The sequence below is a fragment of the Colletotrichum fioriniae genome, assembly GCF_027942845.1.
Source record: "Colletotrichum fioriniae strain IMI 355084 chromosome Unknown scaffold_11, whole genome shotgun sequence".
NCBI classification, from domain to species: Eukaryota; Fungi; Ascomycota; class Sordariomycetes; order Glomerellales; family Glomerellaceae; genus Colletotrichum; species Colletotrichum fioriniae.
Genome location: NW_027076847.1, coordinates 1,183,878 through 1,199,932, shown reverse-complemented (window position 1 = coordinate 1,199,932; position 16,055 = coordinate 1,183,878). Strand labels below are relative to the sequence as shown.

The 16,055-nt window shown below is 51.0% G+C and overlaps 4 protein-coding genes across 4 annotated transcripts; 2 read left to right on the top strand and 2 right to left on the bottom strand.

Moving 5' to 3' along the window:
• Window positions 1-1,757: 1,757 nt before the first annotated feature.
• Window positions 1,758-2,459, bottom strand: N0V96_008957 (uncharacterized protein; the record flags this gene model as incomplete). Its single annotated transcript, XM_053188896.2, has 1 exon — window positions 1,758-2,459. One exon carries the CDS (start codon window positions 2,457-2,459, stop codon window positions 1,758-1,760), a length of 702 nt encoding a protein of 233 aa, XP_053053662.1.
• Window positions 2,460-4,168: 1,709 nt separating this feature from the next.
• N0V96_008956 (uncharacterized protein) lies at window positions 4,169-4,624 on the top strand (the record flags this gene model as incomplete). The annotated part of the gene is made up of 3 exons (XM_053188895.1): window positions 4,169-4,221; window positions 4,280-4,418; window positions 4,478-4,624. 3 exons carry the CDS (start codon window positions 4,169-4,171, stop codon window positions 4,622-4,624), a joined length of 339 nt encoding a protein of 112 aa, XP_053053661.1.
• Window positions 4,625-12,666: 8,042 nt separating this feature from the next.
• N0V96_008955 (uncharacterized protein) lies at window positions 12,667-13,464 on the top strand (the record flags this gene model as incomplete). Its single annotated transcript, XM_053188894.1, has 1 exon — window positions 12,667-13,464. The coding sequence occupies one exon, from the start codon at window positions 12,667-12,669 to the stop codon at window positions 13,462-13,464; it is 798 nt and encodes a 265-aa protein (XP_053053660.1).
• Window positions 13,465-14,264: 800 nt separating this feature from the next.
• N0V96_008954 (uncharacterized protein) lies at window positions 14,265-16,055 on the bottom strand (the record flags this gene model as incomplete). The annotated part of the gene is made up of 3 exons (XM_053188893.2): window positions 14,265-15,370; window positions 15,603-15,806; window positions 15,863-16,055. 3 exons carry the CDS (start codon window positions 16,053-16,055, stop codon window positions 14,265-14,267), a joined length of 1,503 nt encoding a protein of 500 aa, XP_053053659.1.

Genomic DNA, 16,055 nt, shown 5'->3' with positions numbered 1-16,055 from the left:
AAGCGGGGACCCGAAACACAGAGATTTCGGCGAAAAGCCGACCAAGCAACCGGTGGCTTGGTCCGGGCTTCGGAAAGTCCGGCCGAGATGTTTTGACACATTCGGGCCCGGCAGCGGGCCGGACCAAGAGGCAGAAAAAAGGTCCCTTATGAAGTTCTTCGAGTCGTGGCAGTTTCTCCTCCGCCGATCACTTGCATCCGGCGGGCGCCGTACACGTGTGAAGAGAACAATGTTTTGACTTTTGACAGCGCGTGCGACATCTCCCGCGGTAAGACGTTCTTCATTAAACTGTATTATTTTCCGTAAGCTTATTCAGCGTTTGCATTGGACTCTCGGTGGCCAATGCTACCCCCGTCGGTACCCGCGGGCGGGGAATAACTGACTCGGCTTCACAAAAGATCAGCGCTGTGTGGTCAGCTTGACTAATTCAACTTCATTGTATGAAAGAAGACGGCTGAGATGTTGGAAAGAAGTCGAGGACGCTGTACTGAAAGTTGTGAGACTGTCGTGGTTTATATGATGTTCAGCGGACAAGGTGAGGTTGCAGCGACCATCTTGCATCGAGACATTTCCATCGGAGACGCGTCCCAGTTGGTGTCGGATGTGGTACTTGAAAGGGGAAGGTCGATGACACCACCCCCAGTAGATCCACCAGACACAGGACCCTTGACTCTGGAGGCATCCCATCCCCCTTTTGGCTGCCCTGGACGGATGCGTGCCCAATGGGACCAGACCAACATTGAGAGACAGAAGTTGGCACGTACCTTGCATGTGCCGCGCACGCCAGCCCTCCCACAGGCGCGAGAATAATTCCGGCCAACACCAGCCGCAAGGAAATGTCTAATCATTGGACCACCTCATTTTGATCCGAACGTGGGGTTCTCCAACTTTCTATACGAATACCGATTGCTCGTTGTGACAAAGAGGAACTTCTGCCCAAATCTAGTGGAGATGACTTCACTTCTAGCGACCCAAACTTCTGGGCACTTACCCCAGCATTGTCAGCTTTCATTCACCGCTTGTGAAGAGTCAAACGACCTGCCAGAGTTTCAGGCCTTGTGGGCAAGGAACATTAATCGTCGGAGCTCGGAACGTGGACGACATGCTACATCGTCTTCATGTGATTGTCTGCCATGATTCAGTGTTGTCGCTGGCTGCTCGGGACAGCCCCAGATTCAAAGTTGAAGACCGGGTCCCGACCACTTGAGGCTTCACCTGAGAACCCACGATGATGGGTACCTACCCGTACGGATACCCCCTTAGCGCATGCGAACACGGATACAGTGTCTGTCTTGTTAAGTAAGGGGAACGGGTATGACTATAGACCCGCAAGCAATGTCACATGGCCGACGAGTAAGTTGTCAAGGAGTAATAGAACCAACATTATTCATTATTCACGAGTCTCACTTGCAGCGGTATTCAATGATGCTTAAGTAACTTAACGCTTGAATATGAGATCTATCCATAATTCTATTCCCAGTTCTATACACAAAAACAAGACAAAGAACAAGCATAACTCGCAAAGAAGATGTGCGGGATGTGGTATCAAGGACAAGGGTGTATTGGCATTATATCGTGCGTATCCTCGGTGGTTCTAAGAGAAGACCTCCAAAACTCCTATCCGTTCCAGACGTCCCTGAGATTTGATGGGCTCTCTCGCAAAGTTGGCAGATGGTTTCTCGGCAGGTCCTAGGGGTATCGATGGCCGCACGAGCGTTGGTGGCAGCGGGCTGAGCCGTGGCAATGTTACGAGCCACTTATTTGTGCTCACCCTGGCCGATGCAGTAGGGGACGGGGTAGCTGGTGCTGTTGCAAAGGCGGATGACACCCTTGACCCAGGCAAGGTTGCCGTAGGACTGGTCAGCGTAGGTGTCGGAGGTGAAGGCATCGACGGAGGGGCTGTCGGTGCATCCGGAGAAGATGTTGCCAGTGACGCGGCGGACGTTGGGCTGGGAGACAACGAGGCCGTACTGGCCGTCGGGGACGGTGAAACGGAGGTTCTGGGACTGGGTGGTGGTCCAGGTCTTTGCGTAGCTGACGGACAGAGAGACACCAAGGGCGATCTTGGCAATAGTGGTGGAGAGGCCGGCGGTGACGGTGACGGAGTTGGCCAGAGAGTAGCCGCTGTCGACAGAGACGGCGACGTCGTTGCCAGCAGCAGTGACGACGGGGGAGACAGCAATGTCCCAGTTGAGGAACTCCTCGTCGGTGAGGACCTGGACCTCGGTGGACTCGTCGCAGCCGCGGCGGGAGAGAACGTCGCCGAGGGCGGGGGCGGGAGCGACGGGAAGGGCGGCACGGCGCTCAAGAGCGTCGTACTCGGAAGCCTTCATGACAGTGTGGGAGCCGTCCTCGCCAACAACGATGACATCGTCAAAGTTGAGGGGAGCGGGGCCAGGAGCCGGGGCGGCGACAGCAGCGCCAATGAGGCCGGCAGCGGTAAGAACGGAGAAACGCATCTTGATGGTTTTTGGTAGTTGGTTGAAAAGAGTGGAAAGTGGGTGGTTGTTCTTTGCAAAAGAGCGACTTTGGAAAGTAAAGACTGAAGAGTTGCTGAGTGACTCGTGGAGAAAAGAATGTGGGGAAGGAAGTGTATTGGAGAATAGACTGATGATGCAAGTAAAAGATATTCCGAATCTCTGGGTGGGAAGAAGGTGTTCTTATACCATGTTGGTGTCAAGATGTTTAAACTTGTGGATGATACAATGTTCCCCAGTTACAAACTTAGACTTTGGACATTCGCTCTCGGATGTTCGCAAGACGGCTTCTGCGTCTGTCAAGCCGCCCGCCCATGTCCATGACTCTCCATGGCATCCACGGGGAAGCGCACATGCGCGCGCTCGCCAGGCCGAAGGGGTTGGAATGGATATCGCTGCCAAGAATCCCTACGGGGCTGCCGGCATGACCACCATGACACCAGAGCGTGGTGATCGGGCCAGCCGGTCAGGGTTCGAAAGGTTCGACATAATCAAAATCCCATTTGGGAGGACTTGTTATCATCAACCTGAACAATATGACTGAAGCAGGTCCAGCGGCAGTACGACCATGCGCTGACTCGGATCGTGGCAGGGCGGCGATCGGTGAGGTCCCGTTGTGGGGGAGAGCGCGCGGATGGGATGCTGGGCAAAGAGGCTAAGAGGCCAAGAGTTGGATATCAGATGGGCTGGGCTAATGATGGAAAATGGGACGAACACCAACAAGGTAAAGGTAGGGCGTAGAAGTTTCACATTGAGATGGTAGACGCCGGATCCGGGCGGCGGATAGTGTTGTGCGCGTGGAGCAATGTGCGGCTCTGGGGTTGTATCGCGTAGTCATCTGATCCAATGGACTCGCGGGAGCGGCTACGAGTCAGTCAACAACCGCAAGTGGTCCCGACTCACCGTTTCATGCAACGCCATCCATGAACCCCCTACATAGCCTAATGCAGAAGGCGGCTGGAGATTATTTGCTCATGCGCGTCTTCTCCCCTGTAGAAACCCCATAAAGTCCCCCCTAATGCCAAGATGCCCGTGTTAGACGCAGATGGGCACACATGAACTCAATCAGCCCAGCTAGCAAGGACTCAAAGACGTTCAAGCTCCAAAGGGCTGAGGTAAACCCTGGGAGTTTCCTCTTTAGAACACACATTAAGTTTGATGACGGATGGTCTACAGAGAGAGCCCTGTTGAATAGCTGCACCGCCTAGAGGGGCGCCCAGAGGTCACATCCATCCACACGGTGAGTCCGCTCCTCAATGATGATCAAACTCCTATTGCGGGCCACGGGTCCTACGGACCTTAGAGACGAGCGCGCGCCGACAAAGGCGCGCGGAAGTGGGACTCGGCCAGCCTGGCAGTGGGATCATGGATGATGGTCCTTGTCTCTGTGCCGAACGTGTTGGTCAGAGCATGACCTTGGTTATCCGAATGCGATAGATTGTCGATTGGGAAACATAGCAAGGCCGTGACTCGTTGTAAGTTACCTTGGATGTTGTGACCGTGGATATAAACCTCCATAGCTTCCTCCCCGATATCATGAAGTTTATCTCCATCCTCATCAAACTCCACACATTCTTTTCTTCGGTCCAGATCCAGTAATCTACCAACTCCGTTCATTCTTTTCACCAACACCTCTGTTACAGTCACTACCTTACCAACTACCCAACAAACAGCCCACTCAAACCGCCAAAATGCAGTTCTCCATCGCCAAGGTTGCTTCTCTCTTCGTCCTCCTCTCGGTTGCGTAAGTCTCAGCCCGACTACCTTTAAAATTTTGGAGCTTGCTACTAACAATGAACTAGTTCTGCCGATCTCCACGACAACTGCGCCTGTGACAACGGTGACAGCTACAACTGGCGCATCACCACCAAGGCTTGCGAGCTTTACGCCTCCAAGAACTACCAGTGGGGCAAGGGCACCTACAACACCGAGACTGGACGTGTAAGTATACCCCATTCAGCACATTAATCAAGACCGCAGCACTGACATCAAATAAACAGTGCGTCCAGAACTCCGCCAGCGACCAGCTCGCCGGTAAGGAGTGGGAGGCTGCTTGCCGCGAGATCGCCACCACCGGCTTCGACTGCGCCGACGGCAAGGGCCTGTACTGCAAGGCCAACCCCGACGACGTTCGCGGCCGCTGCTAAGCGTCTCTCGCTTAGAGATATCCTGGGGGGCCCAAAGATTCGGGAAAGCCATCCTCTCCTCCTTCACACTAGCAAGGCCAGCCTGTTCATAAGGCTGGATAAAAACAGCCCAGTCATCATGCACTCCACACCCACCATCCTTAGCCGGCTCTCTGGATCGTGGTGCCTTCGAGGAGAATGAAACACAATGAGGCTGCCTTGATCCGGGGAGATGGCTTTTACAACATCGGTAGTGGGAATTTTGGTCCGTTTAGTTTTTCACGAAATTCGAGGCGTTGCTGGTGTTTCGTATCAATACCTATAGATGTGTGGCATTGCGAGTCCTAAATATGATCGTCGCTCTCTGAGCATCTTTCATAAATCAAACCAATAGATCTGCTATGTTTTGCAATTACCTAAAAGTTCACCTTCCACTTGCCTCAATTGCTCGACGCACATGTTTCTTTGACATTGAACGAAAGTACAAATCAACCGCAGCACTTGAGCCTCCAGCGACGTACTAGTCACGGATACTTGAGTTCGGCCTGCAGACATAGCAAATTCTTACCACATAATTGCCATCATTCTGCATATACTTGGGGGCTTTCTGCGCTTTCAAAGTAAGAGTGAAAAAGGCCACAGTCAGCTTCATCCAGAGTCCCAGGCTCTCCCAGCTGCTTGGAGATGTCTCTATCCGACTCTCGAGCCTGGCTCGCATTGTTGGACTCGCGCATCTGAACTGATACCGTGACATCCCGCTCGCGGGGCCGCCGATGAGCTGCGCCTCTATTTTCGACATACCGCTTGCAACCATCCATCGTAGCAGCTCGCTTCACACCGCGCTATAGTCAAGCGACAGAACGACCCGCACCAACAGCCTGGTATCCAGGCAAGGACTGCTTGCTCCTTCAGACGCGATTAGATAACAGACTCCAATTCGTACTCGGTCAAATCCGGGTTACAGCGCAAGTGTTTTTAGATTTGATATGGAGATGACTGAGTCCTTTGTTGCCTATTCGAGAGAAAATGGGAAGGTTGACACGCCGAAATCCATGCGATTCTAGAACAAAAGTCGTGATGAGTAGCACGTCAACTGGCGTGGAAGTCCCAGCATGCTTTTGGCGAAACTCTAATTAAGGGGACATATTCGGTAGCATCCGCGCCCGATTCGGGATGGGGGATGATGGAGACGACATGGGCCATCGTGGGACTCTTCGTGGGACTGCGTGGCCGTGACTGGGGTCTACCTTGACATGACTCTCCAGCAACCAGAAAACCTGCAAGCGTCCTGGTTCTCTCCTGCACAGTCAACAAGTCTAACGTTCCAGATTTATTTCTAGCCTGCAACGTCACGCCCCTGAACCTCCTCAATGAAGAATCCCCTTTCTTGGCATCCCAACACGTGCCCGCTCTTATTCGATCATATTTATCACATCATTAATTATCATCTGTTTATCCTCTTTGTGCTCGGATACCGCGGAATGATGTTTGTTGGAGGATCGTTGTCTTGCGTACTTTCAAGGTGGGCGATCTGCTATTTTTGACCATCAGAGTTGTGATGTCGATATGAGTACGAAGATTATGTGTCATGCTATAGCCTTTCATATGTTTATTCGTATTGTACGATGCCCAAGCAAGCATTGGCCTATGCATTTTTCTCCCTTTCCCCATCCTTTTATCCCTATCTTTTTCTGCTAAGCACAAGTCAATGCCCCCTTCACATCTCCGTCTTGGCCAAGGATAGGCGTGGTTGTTGCTGGACGCAAGGAACGGGTGGTGGACAATGCGCCGACAACGTGAAAACGTGTTGACATTACTCGTAATGCGGAAATGTTGTCCACATCGAGGATTTCCCTCTTTTTTTACTTTCGGGCGGAGTCACGCGTCCGCAACTCAGAATTTCTGGGGCCGCGCACGTGTATATTCGGCCGATCGGTCGCTGTCTGGGCCCGAACATTTTGACCCGCCGTGGGCAGACAAACTGACTCGGCGAGCCCGACCATTTGGCCGGTGCTGACGCGGAGGAGGACTCGGAGGCAGAAGTTCACTATCGGTGTTGATGGCGGGTAGAATTGAAGAAGAGAACCTTTGCGGATTAATATCCTGTTATCATTGGGACTGTGCTCCATGTAATTATGAGATGTAGCGAATCATAGGTCTTAGCCTCCAAAGTTGAGATTACCTCTTTGTTGTAACTGAGCCAAGTTTTGGCCCTTGCAATTGTGGAACAGATCAGCTCTAGGCTCCAGTAGAATCATCACATCACTATCTAACCAGCGTCATAGAGGGTTGACAATCGCCGATCAAGTCACCGAAGCTCTCCGCTATGCGATCATTCGCCGTCACCGGACTCCAAATCCGAGATCCTATTGAAGTGCGAAACTCTCGGTCTACTTGTTTATTGAGTGATTCGAGTCAGTCTCAACGCGACTCTGTCTAATGAGAAATTTACCAATATTTCTGCCCCGAGTTCATCAATGCTGAAATGATCGAAAGACTTTACGTAGGCTACGCTAGGACATTGATGGCCTACGTTTATGACTCAAGCCGCAGCAAGCGCGCGTTGTGCGGCATAATATCTAGACTCACACGATTCGGCTTGGTTGCCTCTTTGAACACGTTGGCAACGAGATGAGCACTTCACGTTGACTTGCGGACTTCATTTTACCGTCTTTACCGTCTTAAGACCGAGAAATCCAGGCATGCGTATATAATCGCACTTCCCACTCGATGAGGCATTTGTAATTGTCAACAATGCTCCACCAAGGTTTCCACAGAGTCACCAATACCTCACGGCGATTGTCAGGATTAAGAGCGAAAGCCTTTCTAAAGATCTCAAGGGTGTTCCCGTGAGGTTTGAAGGGTATCACGTCTTATTTCACATTACATTCATGTCATTGAGAGCTGTTTTGGTAGGATCTTGACATCCTGATACGATTTCACGGTCCCCCATGGCCCTTTACTCGAGGAGTCTAGACCTTTAAACCATCTTGTGACAACGATTGGTAAATACAATGACGAGTCATGTTATTCAGGCGACGGCATAATGTAGATGAATATTAGAGGGGAAAGGAATCAACAGCGATAGAGGGATTCCGCGATGCAAGTTCCTGAGCGCCGTTGTATGACGAGGGTAAGGTGAGTCTGGGACGACTAATTCACGTTCCTGATATTACGATCCGTGTGGTCTGACTTAGTAGATCGAAGAGCATAAAATTCTTTGTTGACGAGATCTGGCCGCAGCTTCCTAAGTGTTCCAGTCCCCGTGGCACCTCAGACGCCTTTGGCCCACGGTGATTGGTTCTTTGCTTGCCACACGCTATCGCAAATCAAAAGGAATCTGATGCGAGGCCATTCTGGCTCTTGTGTCAGACGACTGGATGCGATACAACTTTTCGATACCACAATGGCATTGTATCATCAGAAACTCGTCCCTGGGCTTGTGGATAGCAGTTCGCCAAACTTGAACTGGCGGAAAGGAGGGGCCAAACCAAGCCGGAGCACCAATGAAAACATAAACGTGATAGAAACCGCTTCTAGCATCTTGATTATGCTATGTGCTTGGGCAATTCACCAATGTTAGTTATGTTAGCAACAACACCAGCTCATTAGTCCCACCATATTAGCATGCATCATACCCAATCACCCCTTGCTTAAGCCAGTTTCATCTTTGCATTTTCATATCACGGTGTTACAAGTTGGAGATAACATGTTTTTTCTCAATTTGTAATCTGAAGGCTACTTCTAAGACTACTCCTGCTAAGCCATAAGCTGTGTCTTTATATTTGATTTGGGCGTTTGTTGGTGTTGTTGGTACTGTTGGTGTGTTGTGGTTTGGTGGAGGGGGACCGGCCTTCTTGTTGTAGACAGACTCGTGACCGCGCATCGTGGATACGCCCGATTGACAAAGGTTTTGAGCCACTACTGACACGAAGAAAGCCAGTAGTCGCATTAAGTTGATGACTCGGGACTTGTTGGGGCATCCGCCGCGCTTCTGCCAATGCAGCTTCGCTTCAAAGTGGTTCGAGACTGTGTATGTGATGAATCCTGGTACGTCTCAATGGCCACGGCTGGAAATGCGCGTAGGCATAGCAATACGTGCACTTCTGGCTGTAGAGACATCGGTCTCTTGAAGACCACAGATCTTCAGAATTGTCCTTGCAGGATCTCGTGCCTCTCGTATCGAGCCCCTGGAGAATGCCATGTCTATCTCCAGAAGTGATGCCTCAGCGGCACATCTCCTTGGCCAATTTCCAACAACGAGCGTTCCATAATGCCCAATACCCACCACAATCCCAAGCAGATCTCAAGAGCAAAGAAGGCTTCGGAGATGGTGACGCGGGAGTCCTTTATGCAAGTGGACATTGCCAACAGCATGAAGAAGATAAAGCCGATGATGAATACACCCGCGATGCCCCCCACGCAGAAGCTATCAGTCATGCCATCTCCAACGTCGCTTGTGATTCGTACGCTGTCCGGTAACCACAGCGCGTTTTGGATTTGTTGAATGCATCGTACAAAGCTTGTCTTGTAAGGTAGAACTGAGTAGTTGACGGAGGGCGACGTCGAAGATGTAGTGGAAGCCTCCATTGACCCATGAGTCGGACCTGAAGCTTAATCTGAATAGTTGTTCAATTCAGTTATCCAAGAATCGTCGGCCATCTTGAAGTACTTCCGAATCAATCAGAAGGGGTATTTCCTGAGTTCGACAGACCCAGGAGTACGATGATTCTTTTTGGTTCAAATCAAGTGCCGAGAGAAGATTCAGTAGCACAGTAGTGATGGTGTGACTGGCTGAAGGATCTAGTAAATAGCAATCGAGAGGCCCAGGAGTCCAACATATCTTCTAGACAAACCTCTTATATAGTACCGCCTGTACAACATGAGAGGGCGTCGGAGATAAGAGAGGTTAACATCAAAGTTTGCTTAAATCACCTCAAGAAGCATAAGTGGTCAACAGAATCCGTTACCGTCCTGAACACCTTTGTGGCATCTGATGGGATGACCGGCGAGACGGCCGTGAACGAATGCATAATACTTACTGTTGCACGAGTACTGACATGGGACTTGCCGGCTGTGGAGTGAGCTTAGCTGTCGAAAGGTAGGAGGGATGGGGCCGACGGGATTGGTCCTGCTAGAGTTGTTTCAATTGCCGCCACACCTGTACTCAGACTCATAGTTGCACTCATCGTAGGTACATACGGCACTCAAAGCATCTGAATGTGAAGTTCCGTTGCGAAGAGATAAGCTGTCGTTGTGAGTTTCATCTATAAGACGTAAACGTCAATCATAACATGGCCTGTCGAGTGATTATGAAAGCGTGAAGCTTACATTCACGAGCCCAAGTACACCGCTATAGAGAGAGTCGAAGTAGTCAAACTCACAAAGGAGTCAGCAGACTGTTCAGGCCTATGAGCCAGAAAAGTCTCAGAACGCCTGGAACTCGGTAAGATAGATTATGGATTATCTGGAGGTATTGTAGTGCTAGGAGCTCAAAAGAGAAAAGAGTTGAAATTCTCGGGTGAGACAGGATTGATTACCAAAATCCAGCGAATCCACCACCGACATGGAGATTACAAGCACAGACGCAGAAGACAGGGATGTCTATACACCTAAGTTTGCTTCAATCTGGAAGCCCTGAACTAACAATATTATACCTATGTAGAAAACCATTGCCCGAGTGGTATGGACAACACGGCAGCAGCCAAAGCTAATGACCATTAGATAACATACCCCCACGGACGTGAGTTAACTCAGGGTATACGATATTGAATATTCTAGATGCTAACGAAGATTGGAAGGAAGTAAAGAGAGGGATAAGGCATCTGTTGTATCGGATAAAAGAGGGGAGGTTCTCGCATCTCGCTGTCGTTTCGATTGAATGTAGTATTTGAGATAGGTCACCGAGCAGAATTGAATATGAACCTGGACACGCCCCATGCCACATGTCGAACATCAAGGCCTCTTGATCATTTCTCTAACATTATGCTGAGCATCGCAACTGCCTATTTTAAACAGGCTTGTGGGTACATGTACTACCCGGAAGCCTTTGGACGTTGGCACTCTTGCCTCGAAGTCGGGAAAAGATGAGCGTGGCTTCTCGATCACCCATTATTACTACCCATGACGAAAATTTCGCAAGCCCACCTGTCAAATACCTATGCATCAAAAAGGAACAGCCAGCATCGAAGAGCAAGAGCTGAAAGAGACCTCGATCATAAAATAAACTTCCGTCGAGAGGTTTATACGTCAATGAGCGAACTTCCAGAGGTTTTTCCCGAATCAACCGCAGTCTGCACGTCCCAAAGATACCAGTCGTTTCTACTCCTTCTCAAAGCCCTTGGGCATTAGAACTTGATAAGAAGACGTCCAATACTCCTTCTACCACTCGCAAGAGACTGAACGTTGCCTTGCCGTAACGGCCCGGGACAAAGCTGATGGCCAGGGAAGGGAATGGCAGACGCCATTCTAAAACTTGACCCTTGAGAAAAGAGGGCACGTAGTCCAAGTACCTTGATGTTAACGAAAGAGGGAGCTGATATTAATATACGTACCAAGTCGACTGAGCCACTACTACGGAACAACTACCCAATAGAGCGAGATCAATCCAATTTGCAGTAAAGTGTCTTCAACTTAGCAATGAACTGTGAATGAGACCCGTTGAAACGCAGCAGAAAAATGGATGGTCTGCAGTCGGCGAAACATGCTGCGGTCCCTGTGAAAGTCCTCAAAATCGTATTTTTGTTTACCTACAGGACTCAAACAAAAACCTCTTTCAGTGCGACCTTTTGTTTTTTTTAAGATACTATCAGAGATTGAAGACTCTCCTCTGGCCAGGCTTGCGAAAGTGGGCAAGGCTCGTACTGGTAAGAATCTTACCTGTTCAGTCGTCGTAACGCGGAAGGAATGACTGTGATGGTGTTAACTATTCACATTAGACATCTTGGAAAGAAAGAAAATGATAAGTCCCAGGCGTCGCAAATATCGATACGTCTTTTTGCTCACCGTTGCAAAAGCGATACTGGTCTGACAGAGAGATAGGCAGTGTTGTCCATTAAGCATGCGAGTTTGTTAGATGCGGAAATGATTTTCCACCGACGGCAGCCGAACGCCTCTTCATATGACAACAAAGATTGTCTATCGTTCGTTTCAGCTCTCCAATCTTGTGATCAGTCGGTCCTCCAGATCCTCATTCCTCTTTGGGGGTATTCCCGCAAGGTGGAGCAGGTGATGTGCCGGATACCCGAGCGGCAGCCGTTGCGGCACAGTCGCGTACGGCGAAATCGCCATCCCGTCATCCAGATCCCGAATGGCGGAGACGTTACGCTATGCTCGAAGTGTGCCTTGAGTCCGAGATATGTCAAGCATTCGGACTTATCAATACCATGAACGATTGGACCCATGGCTTCCCCCCAGGCCTGGGCTTTGTCCACACACCACCATGTCAAGTCTGCAATCATCTGCAAACCCCTGCCTTGGCGGCGTGGTGCCAAGTAACCAACCAACACCAGCGCAGCATTTTGCTTATCCGTCGGCCGAGTCCCCGCAGTGCTAAGCTTTCCCGGCACTTATGTTTAGTCCGCGCGGATAGCGCCATACCTTAAGGCTACTCTTAAAAGGAAAGTGGTATTCGCAGGCGGATCCCTGGATACAACGGTCAACACCAACGGCTTTCACGATGGTTCCGGATAAGGGAGGAGCTCAGTTGACGCCGGATGCACTTCGATGCAACAGCGTGGTTCTTCATCACGCTCTATGGCTTAACCTCCATTTTCAAAAAGTTCCTCGGAAAACACGGCATCGCGATATCTACTGACCTGCGAGAAGCAGAATAGCGGCTTCATTGCATCGGGAGGCCGGGACAATGGCGTGAGATATTGGCTGCCGGATGGCCAATATCGATGTCAATTCAATCAAACATCACAAAGGATATAAAGATGGGCAAGATTCTCGGCCAAGAAGATAGAATGTAGAACAGCATCGCCAGCATCAATCCCAAGAAGCCCCTTGCCATCTCACCTTCGGTCTCATCCCATCAATCCTCATCTACCTCACCAGTCAAGATGAAGTTCTCCGCTTTCGTTCTCGCCGCCGCCGGCATTGTCGCCGCCGCTCCCGGCACTCAGCTCGTCCAGCGCAACTACTCTCCTCTCACCCCTCGCTCGTCTCGCTCCCGCTACAACTCTTCTCCCATCAAGAGACTTTCCAGCGAGGCCGTCGAGACCCTTGAGAAGACCTCTGGTGTCAAGAACGTCGACTACTCCAGCAACTGGGCCGGTGCCGTCAAGATCGGAACCGGATACAACCACGTCACCGGTACCATCACCGTCCCCGAGGTCAGCGGCTCCAGCGGCGCCGCCGCCTCCGCCTGGGTCGGTATCGACGGTGACACTTGCCAGACTGCCATTCTCCAGACCGGTATCTCCTTCTACGCCGACGGCACCTTTGACGCCTGGTACGAGTGGATCCCCGACTACGCCTACAGCTTCTCCGGCTTCTCCGTCTCCGTCGGCGACCAGATCAAGATGACCGTCGACGCCTCCTCCAAGACCAAGGGTGTTGCCACTCTTCAGAACCTCACCACCGGCAAGACAGTCACCCACACCTTCACCAGCACCCCCTCCACCCTCTGCGAGACCAACGCCGAGTGGATCGTCGAGGCCTTCGAGGAGAACGGCAGCCAGGTCACCCTCGCTGACTTCGGCACCGTCGTCTTCACCGGCGCCGCCGCCTCCGGCTCCAGCGGCTCCACCACCCCTGCCGGAGCTGATATCATTGATATCTCCCCCAACAGCGGCCGCACCATCGAGGCCTCTGCTTCCGTCAGCGGCAGCACCGTCACCGTCAAGTACGTCGGCTAAATGTCTACTCAAAAGAGTACATATCACGATGAAATGACAAACACCTTACTTTGAGGTGGTCTGATACAGGGTGGGATCCTGTGTTTATGGGGATGCGGGGAGTGGCGAGGGGCAGGTGCTTGGTTGTTCCTATTCTGAGTTGAATGGAAGCATTCCACTCCTTTTTTGGCGATTGATGGGTGACATGGTGTTATGACACGGTCTTTTGACCATTCATCTTGTGCATATTGGATAGCTTCCACAGTAAATAACAGAAAATATTCTGCATTTGACTTCTCCCTCGTGCGCATGCATTGTATCTGATATTAGAGAATTGGGATCTCGGTCGGTTAGGCGGTTCATTTCCAAAGAACCCTTTTTCGGTAAGACTTAAGCTTCAGCGAGAGTGATTCGAAGACTGGTTAGAGCCCCTCGGCAGTTTTTCGAAGGATGCGCACCCCAGAATGTCAGGAAATCCTACTTGATTTGCTCAAGCACGGTATTAAAGAGGTTTAGATAAAGTTCTGACGCCGCCGTGTACTAACGAACCTTGGTTAGGAGGTGCTAACACATCTCACGTTTACTCTCCGGGTCCTGATAGAAGGATAAATGAGATAGAGGCTAAATGATGCAATTCCGATCCTTTCCTCACGATGATGTAGGCCAAAACGTCAAGCGCAATTGAAGATATGTACATGAATAATCTAACGGATGCCATGGAATCTCTTCTTACAATCCTCTACTTCAGCCGTACTCTTACATTTCAAGATTACGTGTTCTGCTAGCACGGATCTGCCATGAGATTGCGAGGGCTCCGAGGCCTAGTAGGGCCACTGGAAAGTGGTTGAAATGTTGACAGACCATGGTGCACCGGCAGACAACGAGTCCACGCGGCGAAGCATGAACTCACTGTGTCTGAACGCGACGCTGGGGGCATACTGCGGCACCATGTGGCCACTAATCTTGGCAGTGGAGTGGGTGAAGCCGCGTTCCGTGTGAACGGAACCTTGGACATTAGCACCAGCCCAGCTAGGAACGTTCTCGTCGACATTGTTGACTGTAGGAATGAGGAGATCCTCTGAAGGCTGCTTCTGGAAGCCCTGCAAGCCGTTCCACTTGACGTACTGAATAGCCAGAGTAGTGACATTGGGTTTGATCACGTAGTCTGCCAGGCCAGAGCCAACGTGGACGTTGTTGGTGCGCTCCACAAGCGTTTGGAACTTCTCCTCGTGCTCGGTGCCGTTGTAGTTGTCATTGTAGTCGACGAAGACGGGGTCCTGGCACTCGCTCCACGTAGGGTAGTCCACGGGAACGTGGATCGCCTTTCTAACTTCGGGTCTGTTGAAGTACAAGGTGGTGTTGGGAGGGCTGTACATGATGGATGGGAAGCCCAAAACGTCCCAGAGAACGGGGCACGTATCGAGGATGTGGTATCCGTTGAAACAAGGGTTGATGATTGTTGAGATCGCGTCAAAGTGCGCAATGATATCGCACTCCTCCTTCACGTTCGCCACTGGCCAAGGACGCGCAGGCGGGGGGTAGGCCAAGTGCTTGTTGAAGTACGCGTCCAATTGACAGTTCTTGGCGTCTTGCTCGATCTGCTTGTCGGCACCGCTGGGAAGCGCAAACACATTCTTCCAGTAGCGGTAGAATGACGGGAAAGCGGCGTGGTCGAAGTTCATCGCGTCATCATAAGGCATGACTGGGTCGTAGTAGACCGCGCCCTTGACGTCGAAGTACGTGGTGTCATTCTTGTCAAGCATGGCGGCGCCGACATAGGGCACATAGATTCCGGCGTAACTTTCGCCGGCAATATAGATCTTCTTGCCCTGCAGGTCAAAAGTCTTGACAAAGTTCTTCCAGAAACTGACAAACTGGTCTGCCGTCTCGGCGTTGTCTGTGGCAGTGACATTACCGCTGCTGAATCCTGTGCCGATGGGATATTCGACCCTTTGACAAAAACATCAGTACCGTTCTCGCGCGTATTTGTAATGCAAAATTTCTTACCAAATCACGTTAGCCAACTTATGCCAGGACCAAGCATTGGCGACAGGCTTGATCGTGCCATACTGCCACAAGAATGGGCCGTTCTCTTGAAGAAAGCCTGCCAACATTTAGTAACTTATCACGAAAAGGTTACAGGATTGGGCTTTGCTGACCTTCCATGGAGGAGCATCCCGGGCCACCATTGAACCAGATAATGACATCGTCCTTGCCAGCAGGGTTCTCGGTGGGGAAGAACCAAAAGAAGTTCTTCTGCTGCTCACTCTCGGGCTTCGAAGCATCGACGGGAATGAGACCGGCGTAACTCTCGCCGACATCGAAGTCAACGTCCGGGATTCCCGTTCCATCAACGTAAAAAGCTAAAGTTTTGTTGTCAGAGAAGTACTCAGATTGGATAGCACAAAATAGATCGTACCACTCGTCTTGTTGTTGAAGTACTGCAAGGTGCTGCTGCGACGCATAATCGCCCGTGGCGGAGCTTGCACCTCAGCATGACCAGGAGCGACGCGACGGAGCGGACTCCGGTGCGACTTTGGCGGAACGTAGGCAGAAATCAGTGGCAAGCTGAGCACAGCCGTCAGACCGGCAATGAGACTTGATGTGCGCAT